The following is a 17,596-nucleotide window of genomic DNA, read 5'->3' on the forward strand; positions in this document are numbered from 1 at the left end:
ATTGCTATAAAGCAGCTGATGATATCATCCTATAATTGGCTCACGTTTCTTTGTCTGATTCTCATTATGAATTTTCCTATAAACTGCAGCTTAATTACACACTTATGACTGTTTATATCATCAATAACCTGCATGTTAATCCATAAAGTAGTCTTATTATATTTTCATGATACATTGTTTAAGCTGTATCTCTGCAGCAATAACTGTAATAATCAATATTTTTATTGTGCCCTTTTTGTTTATTTTTCTGTGATTGATTGTTTCAGTTTAGTTTTAGGTTTACAGTTTTAGGTTTTTATTTACATCTGCATCTTTAAGTACATTCACAGTCCTGAATTGAATGGTTTATTGAAAAGAATTGTGCATTCTTCAAATTTAATGAAGAGAAGCTGAAAAGGTTTCTAATTTTATTAAACAATGTATCTAAAACTCGAATTTAAAAATAAATAATTTTAATTTTTCATTTTATTTTAGATATATTTGGAGTCATTAAAGTTATTATTATTTTTATTATATTTTTTTAATCATTTTGTCTTTCATATAGGTTTTGTTTACATTTTTGTAAAAAACTGCTACAGGTTTCCATATAGCTCAAATTTCCACTGATTTACTGATATATATATACATACATACATACACACACACACACACACACACACACACACACACACACACACACACATAGCATGTAGGCTATGTGTATGTAGCTACTGTCTGTATGTATGTATCTCCTTAATAAATGATCAGTGTATGAGATGTTCTTATGATAGTATTTTGTCCTGATAGCCAGCTGAGTTTGTTTTATTCTCAAAAATAAGACGGAAACAAAAAACACCTCAGGACCACTGCATCTATTTTTTCTCCCTGTTGAAAGTGAGAGCTTTGCTGTCAATCTGCGGCTGGGGTATATGGTGTAGGGGGCGGGGTTTGTGTGTCTGTGTGGGCGGGGTTTCCGCTAAACTCTGGGTTAGGTTGATTCACTATCGATCATTGGGGAAAGACGGGGCTAGATTTCCTTGTGGCGGAGAAATCTGATGTGTAGGCAACATGAATCGGGCGATTGCGGGGAGCATATTAATTTTAGCACGCTAACAGAATTCTTTGGGACTGATTATCTTCACCGAATACAAATTAAATAGCACTCTTCTCCCGTGCTCCTGGAAGAAGTGTTTTGGATCGGACTTGCCAAAATCACTACTTTGTTTCTCTTATGGACGGTTTGTGTTACCTAAAAGTAGTTGCGTTTTAAGAGAGTTACGCATCCCTCCGTTAGGCGAAGTCCGGAGAAGCGAGGCCCGATCTCTTGAGCCGTGGAGTACTCTTGAGTCTCTCTGGATGGATGGGTATGGGGAGAGCAGGATCTTACTACCCCGGGGCTGAGCGCCTCATCTCTCCGCTACTACATCTACTAGCGCTGTGTACCCTCTCCTCTCTCACTCACATCGGTAAACACTGTCTCAACACTTTATGCATGATTCATTGAACGTTAACAACTTAAAACACCTTTAAAAAGTAGATTTTGTCTTGAGGGGATGTTTAATTCTCGCTTGTATAGAATTGGATTTACGTGCTATATTATGACAGTGCCGGTTAATATTGAGATATATCCTCACAAAAAAGTGGATTCTAGTTCTTTATGTGACAGGTTTACAGTCTTGAGTCAGTGTCCTTCACCCGTGTCTTTTTCTTGCACAGTTATTGTAGCTTTATTTCCGATAAATGTAGTGCATTGATCTACGCGTCCCTCTTGCGCTTGATTGGATTGGTTGCTTTTCAAAGGAAATTAAATATTTATGAGTGATCATAATATTAATTAACTTCGATTCGTGCTTGTTTGATTCTGTTTTATTTGTCGTTTGCTTTTGTTTTCGTGATGACAGACAGCATGCTGTCAGTTGCAATAAGGTGAGGATAATATGTTCACATTCATCTAGATTTTGATCTGTTTTATTATTTATTCAGGGTTTTGCGGTATTGATAAGTGTTTTAAAAAATAATTAAAATACTCCTCAGTTATAGTAAGCAAAACGATTTGTTTATGTATTTCTTTACTACTTCCAGTTGTTTTGGTGCCATTGACCAGTTTGGACAGTCATAAATGATTTTGTTGAAATTGGGTTGGCTTCTGAGCAGGAGACTGGGAATACTACACATCTGGTGCCCTGTTTTCACTTGGCACCTTGTCAAGTGCTCCACTTTGGGTGTCCTGGCCATAGATGCCATTGTGAATTAAGAGGATATGGAATGCTGCTGGGTGTCCATTGAGCAGTCACACCTTCATAATTAATTTAATGGACCCCGGGCAGTCAGGCATTACGCACTTTGCTATTCTTCAATGAGGGGAATAATTGATATGGCTCAACCTAAATATATATATAACATAATTGCATGAGAAATAAGCAAAATTTTCCATTAAATGATTAGTATGAGCATGATATTTACTTAGTGTGACTATTCCATGTCCCTTTCATGCTTTTAATTAAGGCTTGATAGGCTTCAGTTTTCTACAGCTGTACATGTTTGCTTTCCTTTCATCTGCAATATACTAAAGTTATAATATATCGATATATTTTGAATGTTTCATTTGGTAAGGAAGTAATGTGGAAATAAGGAATGTAGGATTTAAGAAAGCATGCATACAAAACAGAGTCATTTTTTTTAGCAACTGCATGTTTGCTGTTCTTTGATTTCGTCTTTGACTATTAAATCTGGCTGTATTGTCTCTCGATTGGTTTAGTCCCAAATATACATTTACCCCTTGGTGGTATTTGATTGGATTATAATCTTGGCAGAAGCGAGAGACAGTTGCAGCTGTTCAGATTATTTTTTCATATTTTTTTTCGTTCTCTTTCTCTCTCTGTCTTTTCTCATGCCTGGAATAGTGCTTTATTGTTTAATGATTGTATAATTTTTCAGACTACCTGTAAAAAGGTGCCTTTTAAAACTTTTTAATAGGTTTACTGAGATAAATCTTACTAATACTTACTAAAATTTTGATTGATTTCTTTTTTATTTGTCTTATCCTGAAGCAAGGTTATGAAAAGCTTGAAGCTACAAATAAGAACAAAAATGAAATGCTGACAAATCATCATATTAAACCAGATTCCAAAGTTCAATCCAACACAGTATGTGCTCAGCATTTAAGGCTGGAGATGTCATTTAGACATTGAGTCTTGTAAACCCCCTGCTTTCTCCAGCTCTTCACGTTGACTCCTGGAGAAGGCGTGGGCCTGTTGACCCCTCTGCCCTGGCCAAATTCCACATCTTGAAATTTCACTCCGCTCACACTCTTTGGGCCCCTCTACAGCTGAGAATGGCTGCTAAAACGGCCGGCCACCCTGAGAAAATATTTCCAATGAACTTAATAGCAACAAGGGTGTTCACTGTGCTCAAAACGAGATGGATCACCCCAGCAGGAAGATCGTAGAAATGAACTGAACCTGTGAAACAAACATTGTGTTTTCTCCATCCTGTGATTTACTGTGCCTTTGTGTTCTTTAGAGGAATAATATGCACTCTATAAGTTGTGTTAATGTTTTAATATTTTATTAATCTAATTTTTAGTTTTTAAAATTATAGATTTATTGGGTATTTTAGGATTTGCCTTACATTAAACCCCTTTAAAAGTGATTCAAATGATTCCTCCTTTAGATTTCTGTCATTTCAGTGTTTAGGTTAAACATTTGTCAGGACACTGAGACATTCTAACACAAAGTGTGATTTTTATTTCCCCCCCTCATCTGCCAGTACTAGCTTAGGATCTGCTGCCCCCAACTGGGGGTCCCCTAAGAAGTTCCTTGCAAGTGTTTTGCACAGGAGAAGATGTAGTCAGAAGGATATAAGGAAAATCAATATATTCTGCTCTTTTGAGGGTATGACTTGGAATTCAATTGCACCAGGTTTTAAGGGGATTGTCAGGTGACGAGCTAATTGCGTTTCAACAAGCGACCTGCAAAAACAACTCTTGTCCAGGATTGCTGTGAATTGGATTATGGACAGGTGGCAGATTTGTCGCTTTACTTCATGCACTAAAAGCACACACATGTATAGTGTTTCCACCCTATTCCTCACAAAATATCATAGATTTAAAAACAGACAGCCTTCCCAACACCTCACGCCACGCTGCTGAGAGAAACAATGGAGGCACATGCATTCGATGGACGCCGAGGTCACATATAGGCTCCATGAAAAGCCTCTCTGTTTCTTCATGATATGTAGGACATACCTACCTAATGCGGTTCCATGTCCCTTTCATGCTCTTAATTAAGGCTTGATAGGCTTCAGTTTTCTACAGCTGTACATTTTGCTTTCCTTTCATCTGCAATATACTAAAGTTATAAAATATATAAGCAGCACGGCCTTTGTGGTTTCATACCTTTGCGCATTTACCAGGGTCACGATTCTATATTTTCGAGCAAACGGCTGTTTGTTGGTCCTTGGATATTACTTGGTGCGCATCTGCTTTGAGCATCCGCTCGGACTATAAATGGGAATGTGCCGGAGATGGCTTTGTCTTGCATGCCTTGCCAAGTATTTGAGTTTTTTGTTCTGGTACAGATGTCACTGGAGCCTTGCCTGATAAAACACAGCGGGAGGTGGATGGGAGCGGGGACTGCCTTTTTCCTCTCCCTTCTAGCCAGTGTCTTTCTAGCACAACATCAACATGGCTTCAGCCAGGCTACCGTATTGTCTTACAGCGTGTTACTGAAACCCAATCTAGCCCATGCTTTGTCATGCCTCCTTCTCCTCCAGCGCCGACTGCAGCTCAACGCGGATCGGCCGATCCGCTACAGCACTCTGCGTCATCTGATAATCAAATCAGATGCATTTGAATCCACTGCGGTCGGAGTTATTGGTGTGGCAGGCAGAAATGGGTGGCCCTGACTGTGTAAGATAGAGTCATCACAAGCGTGTTAATGGAGAGGCTGCAGCTGATATCAGATTAGGACGGCCTCTCTCTGAGCTAATGCAATTGGGCTGCACTCAAAAGTGAGGCATTAAGACTCTAAGTGATGCAGTGTGGAGGCTGTTGTCCTTCTCTAGGAGATGTTGTTCTGCTTGTGCCGTGTCATTGGTGGCGGGGCATGACGACAAGATTTTGAGTGTATTTTCGACAACAAGTGTCTATAAAACCATAAACGTGTTATTGGGTCGACCCAAGTGAAGTAGTATTCGAAGAAAACACTTTTAATTGCCACTATATGACCACACCCTAATGACTTTTTGAGGTAAATAGTTGCACGTAGTTTGCATGCCGTGACTCTTTTGTGCTTACAAGCACATGTGCTGGCTTTTTGTGGGCAGAAAAGCCTCCTGTGCTCTTTTTCTCATTTGAAGTGCCGTTTTATTTGATTTTATTGCGGCCATAAGCATTCTCCTTTGTAGATAACAGGAGGTTTCACACCCTTGTTGAGCCGACTGTTAATGTTTCGAGACCATAATGTAAAACACACATGGAGTCACGCCGTGAGGAAACGCACAGTTCACTAGCACACCTTATTATGGTTAAGCAGTTTAAACTGGTTTATGACATTAGTAACAACAATGGATGTTTGAGTATTTGTGCTCCTTTGTTCATAGTTTATGTGTTCAACTGGTTAAGTCAGTATTCTTTCAAATGTCTAGTTCAAAATGTATGCCAAATGTTTTCTTTGAATTTATTTAGCTTTCATATGGTTTTGAAACACTTTTGTACTACTTTTTCATTTGAAATGTTATGTGGTATAACAATCAAGTAAAAAGTTCTTGCAATGCGAATACATATGAGTGTACACAAAAGGTTTCTTAAATATAATTTTAAGGTAAAGTGTATTTTTATAAATATCATGAATTCATAATAATATCATTTACTTTTATGATGTTATATTTTACAATCCATTGCCATTAAAAAAGCCAAATTGTCTGATATTTTAAGAGGCTTATTGACCTCGAGACAGTCATGGAGCCTTTCTATGATATAATTACCTTTTTTATGTATTTTTTTATGCAATTTGCTTGTAACACACAACTTTATTTATACACCACCTGACTTTGATAAGCAGTTATTTCAAATATAAATAATATTATTATCAAAACTACTTCAATGTCCTTCATTGTTTTTTAAAGAAATAATAATAAAATAGCATGTTTTTTTTAGAATTAAAGTTTTTTTTTATTAGTATTATTGTTATTGTTATTATTACACACGTGGTCAGAATTGTTGGTACCCTTGGTAAATATGATCAAAATATGATTTTTTTTTTATCACAAAAATTTTAGCTTTCATTAGAGAATAGGAATATAAAATGGGGGGAAATATCATTATGAAATAAATGTTTTTTCTCAAATACATGTTGGACACAATTACTGGTACCCCTAGAAATTCTTAGGAGTAAAATATATCTGAAATATATTGGCACATGGCATCACTGATTCTATCAAATACCAACAGATAAAAAATCTAAAATGTCTGACTCTGTTAGAAATCTTATAATGGGCCATGTTTGGATCTTCCAACTGGACAATAATCCAAAAACAAATCTTAAAAACAACACAAAAATCGGTCACTGGGCGCGAAACCAAGCTTCTGCTCTGGCCATTCCAGTCCTCTGACCTGAACCCTGTAGAAGCACCGTTATGGAGCTGTGAATCTAAAGGATCTGGAGTGATTCTGGATTAAGGAATGGTCTCTGATCTCTTGTCAGGTGTTCTCTAACCTCATCAGGCATTGTAGGAGAAAACTCCTATACTATTTTGGCAAATGGAGGTTTCAAAAAGTATTGAATAAAAGAATACCGTTAATTGTGTCAAATGTGTATTAGAGAAAAACATTTATTTCATAATAATATTTCCCCCCATTTTAAATTCTCATTCTCCAATGAAAAGTTAGATTTTTTTTGTGAATTTTTTAAATAATAGATCAAAAGGATTCACAATGCAGATTTATTTCCACAGCCTTCTTTGATCATATTTACCAAGGGTATCAACAATTCTGACCACATGTGTATGGTATCAGGACAGTAGTGTCATGATGACTTCTTTGAAAAAATATTCAAATGAAATTAAAAACATGTTCATCAAGTTGGTTTTCTGAAATGAAGATTATTTGTGTCGTTTCTCAGGTGAGAGCCAGGTCCAGACTCCACAGTGCCGTATCCAGAAGTGCACCACTGACTTCGTCTCTCTCACTTCCCATCTTAACCCTTCACTGGATGGCTTTGATACTGAGTTCTGCAAGGCGCTGCGAGCCTATTCCGCCTGCACCCAGCGCACATCCAAGAGCTGCAGGGGAAACCTGGTCTTTCACTCTGCCATGCTGGGCATCAGTGACCTCATGAGCCAGAGGAACTGCTCCAAAGACGGACCCACGTCGTCTACCCATCCCGTCATCCCCATTGAGCCATGCAACTATCACAGCCGCCATCACCAAGCATCGCGGCCTGGAGCAGGGACTGGGACTCCAGAGCACCCACGACCAACCTACCTGTTCTGTGGCCTGTTTGGGGACCCTCATCTTAGGACTTTCAAAGACCATTTTCAGACCTGTAAGGTTGAAGGGGCATGGCCCCTCATTGATAACAATTACCTGTCAGTGCAGGTCACAAATGTTCCAGTGGTATACGGATCCAGTGCCACAGCAACCAATAAGGTGAGTTGTTTTCTTATTTATTATAGAATTATTTTGTCTTATTTAATGTGGAGAATTATTTGTTAATTTCTTTGGAAAAAGTTGATTCATTTGTCAGAAGTGTGTCAGACATGCAGCATATTTATGTTGCTAAAAATAAAAATAAAAAGTTTGTAGGACGTCACTTTATAATTTAGCTCATTATAGTGTTGGTAATGTTAACTAAAACTAAAATCAAAATTAAAAGTAACATTGTGCCCCACTTGCTTTCATTGTATGAACAAAAATATATATATATATATTTTTAATCTTCACAAACCTTTGGAACCACGTTTTAAGTTAAAATGTGTAATTTTCCTTTAAGCTGTTGAGCACTTTGACACATTGTTATTGTTAACTAAAAATATTAAAATAGTTTTCGTTAATTTGAATAAAGCTGAAATAAAAACTCAAACTTAAAAACGAATCCGAAAATTTAAAATGTTGCCTTGACGACTAACTGAAATAAGATTAGTTGGAGTTAAAGTTCTAAAGTTAATAAAACTAAACTGAAATAAAATAAAACTAAATAAAAAACAAACTAATAAAATGGAAAAAACATGAATTGAAAACTGCAAATTTAAAAATAAATGATATTAAATTATGAATAAACACTAAAATAGTATATGAATTATACTAAAATAACACTGGTTCATAATGTTTTCTTTACATGATTTATTAATCTAGGTTAATTTGATCATTTCTTGTTCATTGCTAATTTGCATCAATTCAAAATGTTATTTTATACAAATTGAAATGTAAAAAATATAGTAATATTTGTAGAAATTAACCAAGTCAAATAGATGCTGAAAATGTATTGTTCATTGTTATTTCACAGCTTGAAACTTTTTAGCCGAATTTTTTTTATTTCTGATAAAAATGAAAAAATGTTGGACGTTGTGCAATTTTGCATTGTTTTTATCTTTGTTTGAAGTGTATGATGTCTCTATATATAAGACTATATGGAGAAGATTATCAGAAAGAGCTGCAGAAAGCAGATAAGACTTAAAACTTTCAACTCTGACCAAGTATTCACAGGTGCAGCAGCTCTAGTCTTATGACTAACACTTGTGACCAACGTGTCTGTGAAACTCTAATATCATTAATGACTGAATGAAGCCTGCACTGTGGCGTGACCCATAATAAGGTCACTTTGAAAGAAGCCTCTGTCTTCATTTTTCCAAGTGTGGGGCTTATAGTCAAACACTCAAAACAAACCCGCTTACACACATTTCAAACCCATTTCAAATGTGCTGATGCAGAATATTGACTGCTGGCGATCATGTTTACAGATTTTTATAACCTGAAGTAGCAGGAAGCTTGTGAATATTACAGCCTGAGCAGACTGCATCCGTCAGATACTTGCTTTTCGTTCTCAAGTTTAAACAGCTGAGCTCATCAGTGGACAGATGTGGCTTCAAATGCTAAATTTGGCCGCCGATGCTAATTACCTCTCGTTTGACCCCTTGACCTTGAAGGTGGGGAGCCGTTATTAAACATTTGCAAGTAATTATAGTCACACTGCTTAACTGAGGCCTTTTCAGCTGCCTCACCTTATGGCCAACTGGTCATCATTTTTCATCCTTGTCCTGTGTACAAAGCTGCTATTCATCCGCCACTAATGTAACGCCACACTCCTTGTTAGCCAGTGCTTTTGCTTCCCACAAGTCTTAGAGTTTCACAGTATAAGGACTGTATACTGGCTGCATTTTATGGTTAACACTTACAGGGTGAAAGGGTTTGCGGATCTGTAAATACATATAATATTCTAAACAACTGCCGTATACAGATCTTCTTGTTTTACCTCAATAATGTAATTCTAATTTTCAGTCTCGGGCATAAAACCGCTTTTGTCCTTTACAGGTGAATTGTGTTATTATATTCAGCATTAATAAACATTCTCCTATCCCAGTCTTATGTAAAGAGAGTAAAAAGGCCATATGTAGGTTGATTGCTCCAAAAACTAACACTGTGGTGCTATCAAAACATTCCTCTGTTTGTTGACCGTACCAACAGAGCAACCTTGACTCAACCAATGGTATGTGTTTGTGGCGAGACTATCTATTTGTCCAGCTAATGGCAGATATGGAGAATGTTCAGGAAACCAGTTTGAAAACCAGTTTGTTATTACAGAAGTACAGATATATTGATAAATAAAATAAAATAAAATAAAAGTAATAAATAAGAATTAATAACTTTTACATTTAATCAGTATACAGTATTAATAATAATGCATAATATGTTTTTATTGTTGTAATCTTTTGGTCATTTATTTTAGTGTTAAAAAAGGAAAACAATAAGAAAAAAAGTGTATCTGTATTGATATTGGTCATAAAAAGCAAATCAGCTATTCTCAGCTATTGGTGCAGAATATGTTAACTTCACCGTCAAAGCTGAAATAAATAGAAGTGACACCAGATCTTTTCTTCTGAACTTTGATATATTAGAGTGAACCAGATTATTGAAAAAGTCAAGCAGACCTAAATAACCCAGCATTCTGATGTTTCACGAGAAGATCTAGTTGTGACAATTTGATTTAAAAATTACAAGGTAAAAAAGAAAAATGGAAACATATGCATGAATGAATCATCACAATAAGATCAATAACATGCATTTAGAAAATAGATATGGTGAATATTGGAGATTTTAACTATGTTCTCTGTGCTTCTTTTAAGGTCACAATAATCTTCAAACCATACCAAGAATGCACGGACCAGAAGGTCTACCAGGCCGTAACAGACGACCTTCCAGCCGCGTTTGTGGACGGCACCATCAGTGGGGGCGATAGCGAGACCCGCAGCATCTGGATCCTGGAGAAGTCGCCGGGTCGGCACGTAGAGATCCACGCCGCGTACATCGGTGTTACCATCATCGTACGCCAGCAGGGCCATTACCTGACGCTAGCCGTGCGAATGCCAGAAGAACTCGCCATGGCCTTCGACGAAACACAGGACCTGCAGCTTTGCATGAACGGTTGTCCCACATCAGAGCGCATCGACCAAGAGGGACATCTTCAGCTGCCCATGCTGGGCCTCCAGCAAGCCAGCTTTCAGCAGCAGGAGAGGGTCGAAGCCCAGAGAGGGGTCTTCACCCTCGAAAGCGCCTCCAGGAAGTGCAGGGAGCAACTGGAGGTTAAGGACATCTATTTCCACTCCTGCGTGTTTGACCTGCTCACCACAGGAGATGCAAACTTCACCACTGCTGCCTACAGTGCCCTGAAGGACATGGAGACTCTGCACCCCAAGAGGGAGCACTGGCATATTTTTCCTAACTCAGCCACTGGGCTGAGGCCGTTTTCATTGCTCCTCAATGCACTGCTAACCGGCTTCCTCATCACTGTGCTTTTATAATGTGTACAGTGTTTTGATAACTGTTTCGAAGAAGAAAACCAGACTGTAAAAAGGCAGTACTCTGAGGTACTTTGTATATACTGTCTGTGCGGAGAATGAATGTTAGAATACGAACCTTCATTAGACTGTACATTTTGTGTAAATCATGTTTTCAAGAGAGCTGAATATTGTAGATTTTTGTGAGTGAATTTTTTGAGATTTCATGTTTTTTGTCCTCAGGAGAGGAAGTCTTAATGGAAGCACTTTATTTTTATTTTCTGTTTTTTTTTTGCAACTAGAAAACAGTGTTCCACGGAACCAGTGCTCAATAATCTAACACTCTGCGCTTTTTCTTTCTGTAGGTCTCTATATAAACGGTACTTACCTCACCATCTTGCTCTGTAGAACCGTGTTAAACATTTCATAATGTGGCTGGCATAGTGATTGTGTGCTAGAGGTTTAAAGAAGGATCATGTTGATTAGACTTTCACTTTATCTGTATTTTTAGTTCTGGTACTCAACTGTTGAGTCACGTTGATCAGCAAAAACAAAGTGAAGAATTCAGGAGAACGCAGCAAACGTAGGTTGAAGTGCTCTTAAGTCAGAAATTCAAATGGGACTTTTTCTGTCGTTGAGCATGGGAATTGTTGGGTATTGGAATTTCGCCCCTTTTTATAAATGACAATCAGAATTTTAGTTTGGTACAAAGTCTACCTAATGTACGAACACAAAACATAAATCCTGAAAAGTGCATTTTAGAGACATCAAAATATTTATGCTAAAAGTTTCATCTAATTTCATAGTCAGTGAGCGAACTGGAAAATGGATGTTGCGTAAGTGCTAAAGTGGGCCATGTCTCATTCCTAGTCAGACTTGTAGAATCTTCTAGAATGGCTTCTTGCAAGATTGCATTTATTAGCTTTGTCCCTTTGCCAAACAAATATTGACTATCTGTTCAAAGTGTTAAGTTCCTTCAAGTCCTTGTTTTATCCTTGACCAAAGATATGATGCAGAAGCAACACACATATCAGATCTTTTGCCAGATGTACTGTGGGCTTCCCTATACATTTTATTTTGCCAAAAACGATGGTGTGGTATTGTCATGTTTCACAAGCCAGTGCCATAAATCGACTCAAATCAGAAATATGTTTAATGGAATAGTTTTTTGGCCCAGCAAGCATTTTAACAGTTATTTCGTCAGCCAGAAATGCAACTTGAGCCGTGGTTCTTTTGCTGGTTGCACATCAGCAGTGATTTCATTCAGAGAGCTTTCAAAGCAAATGAAGGATATTCAGAAACACTTATGTCTCTATTTGCTTTGAGTGTGGCATTTGGCCTGATGGACACACGATTCATTTGATGAAATCGAATTGTGTACCTTCTGGGCCTTACTGTCCAACTGCTACGGAAGCCATGCCGGCACTCCTGATACGCACGTTTCAATACCAAGACTTGCTACTGTAGAGATGTCATTGTTTAACTACTGCCAGTGCTGAAGAGCTGCTACCATACTGTGACAAGTGTAATCGATTGTATTTGGAACACTGGGAGTTTCACAGGCAGTGATTGGCTGGATCCGAAATAGGATCATTTGATTGGCCGATTGACCTAAATCAGTGTACAGTGGGATATTTTTTTCCCTTTTAAAAACAGAACAAGGCATCAGAGTGCAATTAACTAACTGCAATGGAAACCCTTCATCCTGTGTTTTTGCATTTCGCATTTGATCTTGTGATCTCTTACTTTTGTTGTGAACATTGTTTTTGTGAAGAGTGACTGCTCAATGTTTATACTTAAATTATTTATGAAATATAGTGTCTTGTTAGAGAAGTTAAGCTCCATACTCTTGCTGTTGAAAAACGTTTGAGATGTGATTGTACTGCCACCTAGTGGGTCACCATTGTTACATCAGTGTTTTAGTATTGTACGGATGCTGTTAAAAAAAAGAGAAAAAAAGGAAAAAATGTGTTATTTAAAACAATAAATGAAAAATACATAAATGCACTGGCTTTATTTATTTATTACACATTTAATTTGTGGTGTAATGATTAATTGCCATATACATTCATTGGCATGCACACTGACATTAATTAATTTAGCATATACTTACCAAAGCAAGAGCACAAGCCAATGTAACGCAGTACAAGTGACACTAACAGAACAAAAGTATCATTGTACAACACTATAGCAGAGCTGTAAACAACAATCAAGTTCTTCTTAGTTCTCCGAAGTCAAGTGCTCCTTAATAAAAAAAATATATTTTTCCATAAAAGCATTTTTCTGTAATATACACTACTGGTCAAAATGTAGGGGTCATTCTGGGGGTTTTTTTGTTTGTTTTTTTATGTATAAATTAATACTTTTATTCAGCAAGGACACATTAAATTGATGAAAAGTGACTAAAATAATATTTTTGTCAAATAAATGCTGCTTTTTAACTTTTTATTTATCAAAAAAATGTAGTACTGTTTCCATAACCATATTAAGCATCACAGTTATTTTTTAAATGTATAATAGTAAGAAATGTTTCTTTAAACAGCAAATTAGAATGATTAGAATGAAACTATATTCAGATAGAAAACAGGTATTTTAAATGTTAATATTTAATTGTTTTTCCTGTATTTTGATCAAATAAATGCAGCCTTGGTGAGCATAGGAGACCTTTAAAAACAATAAAAACAATTTGAAAAGAAGTGCAAGTAAAACAAAATGTGAACATTCATGCTCCAAAAATAAATGCAAAAAAAAATCTTGATGAAGCACTGACGTCACATTCACAACTCCCCCAAAATAAAATGAAACAGTGTCTCAATCTTTGATAGAGTATTACGCACAATGATCTCATTCACATGCATGAATTCAATAGTGTCACAACAGTAGATGCTGACTTGACAATGCCATTCAAAGCTTTTGTTTTTGACAATGGCCTACAAAAGCAGCTTGTAGTGCAGCGCATTTGTTGTATTGTGTACATGATGTGGTTTTGAGCAGCTATCTCGCTCATCTACCCACATATCGAAGCACCTGCGTCTTGTGGCGTGATGTTGGTCTGCAGCTCATCGAGACACTCGTCAACATTCCAGATTCTCATTCGCATCAACTGGAATTCCTCCTCCTGCTATGAAACTCCAGCTGCACGTCCAATTAACTCTGACATCCGTGACAGTTGTTTTTGAAACTCTGCAATTTTGCAGACGAGAAATATGACTGGTTTCAGTTTAATTGCGAAAAATGAGTATAAATTATTTCACTACTGACATTGCATTTGCAGTAATATGAGCACTTACCACTTTATGACGGCCTGCACTGTCATTGAAACGTTGAAAATGGTGATTTTGATGAGGAGAATTCTGAGAGCTTCAACAAATAATAGGTTGTTGTTTACTCGGATGTCTGCAACAGTACAGAAAAATGAGTACAAAACAAACAGAACTGCATTTTTAAGATTAACAAATGTACTGTACCTTCCAGAAAACTGCTTTGATGGTCCAAAGACGTATCAAACGTTTCTTCATCGTCAGCCAATTCTTAAGAACAGTAACACTTTACAATTAAGTCCCTTTAGTTACTAACAATGAGCAATATGTTTGTTACAGCGTTTATTCATATTTGTTCATGTTAATTAATGAAAATACAGCTGTTCATTGTTACAGTAGTTCATGCTAGCTCAGGTCCATCCCTTAATAAAAATAACCATGGTTTTACTATAAAACCAAAAAACCATGGCTAATATAGTTAAACCATGGTAACCACAAATTATGGTTTTGCAATAATAACCATAGTTTAAGCATGGTATTTGTAGTAAAACTGTGGTTAAACATGGTAATCAATCCACCAAAAAAACATGGTTACTACAGTTTCACTATAATAAAACCATGGTTAATTTTCATAAGGGATAAAATAATATTAGCAGATACAATGTTAAAATTAATATGAACTAAGATTAACAAATGCTTTAGAAGTATTTTTCACTGTTAGTTCATGTGAACTAATGTAGTTAACGAATGTTAACATATATGTGACTAATATTTACATATATGATGTCGCAATAATTACAGAGTTTACCGGTCATCTCCATTGGGAATCCAGCATAATGTCTGTGCATGAGTTGATCAGAGCCTTTGTGACTCACAAAGCAGGTGTAGGACATCCATTCACTCGAGGGCACAGATAGAACAGACATTGAGCTCTGAATGCCACTGTGTCCTTGGAGTAAGTTCGAGACTGCTGGATTAGTTCTTCTGGTGCCACTAGAAATCCAGGCGACCTCCAGCTCTCCTTGATGAATGTCATGAACCACACACACCAGGATGGTCAAGCCGTTGAGATCAGTGTTCAGATGAAATGGTGGAGATAAGATGGCAAAAGGGATAGCATCTGATCCCACTTTAGAGATGAGAACAAGACTCAGAAAACTTAGTATGCATAGATGGTTATAAAAGTTAGAGTTATAAAGGTTTGGGATCAGCATCACGGTTTCCACAAAAATATTGTGCTGTTTTCAACACTGATAATAATAAGAAATGCCTCTTGAGCTGCAAATCTGCATATTAGAATGATTTCTGAAGCATCATGTGACCATCAATTGACCAACTCTAAACTTTTGAACTGTACACTAAAAGAAAAGTAGTCCCAATGTTCACCAAGAAACTGCTAAATTTCGCATCTAGTTGAACAACAAATTAATTCATAATTATAAATGCCACGTAAACATTGAAATAAACATAAATTTTAAGTAGAAAGACTGAAATAGCCTAGTATTTTCTTGTACAGTATACTCAGTAATGTTTGTTATATTTACATCAAGAAAGTACAGTGTAGTGTGTATTTAAAAACAAATGACAAAAACAGTCCAGTTATTGCAGTATTGTAAATAATGATGTTTTAATGAAGTGCCTTTACTTGAGCTTTATAATTGCTGCGAATGTTAGTAATTGTGCTAGCTTCCCTATAAAGTCTACAACTTACTTGTAAAAAGGATGGTGGTGAGGAGGGTAGGAAGCATGTTGATGTTGTAGCTCTGTGAGTTGAGCCTGCCAGTGAAAAGGATTATCAAGTTTCAGTCATGTGATTTCACACCCGCCATGGAATCTTTCCATCGTTTGTGTTGTTCTCAGGGGAGCTGTGCCAAAATACGCTATGGCTGGGCTAAAATGAGAACACAAAGACCTGTGCTGCTAAACATGCCGATACACTTATTTTGGCATCAGGTTTCATTCATAGGGTAAAATAACTCACTAGCAATTCAACATTGAAAAAGAGTGTATACAGTTTGCTTATTCACCTCACAGTGTCCATGCACTGAATTTCAGAATATTTGTTGGACAAAGTGTGTATTTTAAAATAATGAAATAGACATAAAAAATGTCCTGTTTAGTGTGGTATGTTGTAAATACTTGTGAGAATGTGAAGTGGAGCGTTTTTCCAAAGATTCGCACCTGTTTTATATTGGTTTCTTCTGTGGTGAGAAACAGATAATATCAACACCAACGGCTGTACCTGCTGCTTTGTACATCTGGATGAAATAAAACTGCACTTTCAAAGAATGTTTTGATCAGGTGTATATGACAAAGCTTATTGATCTTTACTAAAAGTCTCTTACATGAAACAAAAGTAGCAGCAATCACTGGACATTGGCCATTTTTTGCAAGTCAGGTTCAGGTCTTAAGTATGAAGTTTGTGCCTTGTTGTAGAGTTTATAGGGAAAGCTAGTACAATTACTAACATATTTGGGAATCACACAACCCAAAAGCCATTTCACTATATCTTATCATTTAAAATACTCTATTTCTGCAATAACCGGGTGGTTTTTGTACTTTGTTTTAAAAAAAAAATAAACAGTACAATATAAAATGTTTTATTGAAATAAATAACATTTATATATATATAAAACAAAGATTACTTTGTTTTACAAGAAAATGTCAGTATTTCTACTTTAAAATGTCATGTTTAATTTAATGTGTTTATAGCAGTTTCTTTGAAATTAGTTGTGAAATTTACTAGCAGTTTTCTATTGTATCTACATTGTAGCTACAGCTCTAAAATCTTATGTTGATAAGATTTTTTTATGTTTTTGAAAGACGTCTCATGAGGCTGAATATATTTGATTAAAAAATAAAACAGCACTATTATGAAAATGATTACAATTTAAAGTTATGAATTTTCAGCTGCCATTAGGCTACTCTTTTATTTCAGTAAGTATACCCAAATAATTTAGCAATATTACACAGTCCTTTAAACTTTAGTTGTTTTGTTTTAAGATTATTGACTCATTGTGTTGAATGCAATATGTGTTTTGCTTATAATACTTTATAGTTTGATTTCAATTATAGCAAGGCTTGCTAAGATTTCCGTCACACATTTAAAAGTTTATCATTTACGTAACATCACGAAAGACCAAAAAGAACAGAAATGTCATCAGCTCAAAGATATCTGAGCAAAATACGATTGGACTAAAATATTTTGCGAAGTTCAATAACAACACTGACAACAACAACAATATAAATATGGAAAAACAACAGCACTGTGTAGTAATGTAGCCTACGTGTACTGAAAAGCTGAAAAGCTCATTTAAAAAGTAGGCCTATTTGTTGGCCAGTGGTTGTTTTTGTCTATATCATAT

The 17,596-nt window shown here is 36.3% G+C and overlaps 2 protein-coding genes across 3 annotated transcripts; one reads left to right on the forward strand and one right to left on the reverse strand.

Moving 5' to 3' along the window:
- The first annotated feature begins 974 nt into the window (after positions 1 to 974).
- LOC306869664 (repulsive guidance molecule B-like) lies at positions 975 to 12,948 on the forward strand. The gene is made up of 3 exons (XM_079416518.1): positions 975 to 1,445; positions 7,101 to 7,627; positions 10,321 to 12,948. Exons 1-3 carry the CDS (start codon positions 1,340 to 1,342, stop codon positions 10,993 to 10,995), a joined length of 1,308 nt encoding a protein of 435 aa, XP_079272644.1. The 5' UTR covers positions 975 to 1,339; the 3' UTR covers positions 10,996 to 12,948.
- A 23-nt stretch (positions 12,949 to 12,971) lies between these two features.
- Positions 12,972 to 16,006, reverse strand: LOC306870427 (uncharacterized protein). 2 transcript variants are annotated; one of them, XM_079417691.1, is made up of 5 exons: positions 15,943 to 15,992; positions 15,040 to 15,360; positions 14,439 to 14,501; positions 14,262 to 14,367; positions 12,972 to 14,154 (listed from the first exon to the last, which is right to left on the reverse strand). In XM_079417691.1, coding segments are annotated over exons 1-5 (528 nt in total). In that variant the 5' UTR covers positions 15,980 to 15,992; the 3' UTR covers positions 12,972 to 14,153. The 2 variants fall into 2 exon arrangements, with proteins under 2 accessions (XP_079273817.1, XP_079273818.1); XM_079417692.1 differs by having other exon boundaries at positions 12,977 to 14,154; positions 14,262 to 14,331; positions 15,943 to 16,006.
- Between the last annotated feature and the right edge of the window lie 1,590 nt (positions 16,007 to 17,596).

Source organism: Barbus barbus (genome assembly GCF_936440315.1).
Source record: "Barbus barbus genome assembly, chromosome: 5".
In the NCBI taxonomy this organism is placed as follows: Eukaryota; Metazoa; Chordata; class Actinopteri; order Cypriniformes; family Cyprinidae; genus Barbus; species Barbus barbus.

Coding starts and splice junctions, on each gene's coding strand:
- LOC306869664 (XM_079416518.1), top strand. CDS start 1,340: ATGGGTATGGGGAGAGCAGGATCTTACTACCCCGGGGCTGAGCGCCTC. Junction 1,446..7,100: donor CTCCTCTCTCACTCACATCG/GTAAACACTGTC, acceptor GTCGTTTCTCAG/GTGAGAGCCAGGTCCAGACT. Junction 7,628..10,320: donor GTGCCACAGCAACCAATAAG/GTGAGTTGTTTT, acceptor GCTTCTTTTAAG/GTCACAATAATCTTCAAACC.
- LOC306870427 (XM_079417691.1), bottom strand. CDS start 15,979: ATGCTTCCTACCCTCCTCACCACCATCCTTTTTACAA. Junction 14,502..15,039: donor ATTCCCAATGGAGATGACCG/GTAAACTCTGTA, acceptor ACTGTTCTTAAG/AATTGGCTGACGATGAAGAA. Junction 14,368..14,438: donor TCAAAGCAGTTTTCTGGAAG/GTACAGTACATT, acceptor GTACTGTTGCAG/ACATCCGAGTAAACAACAAC.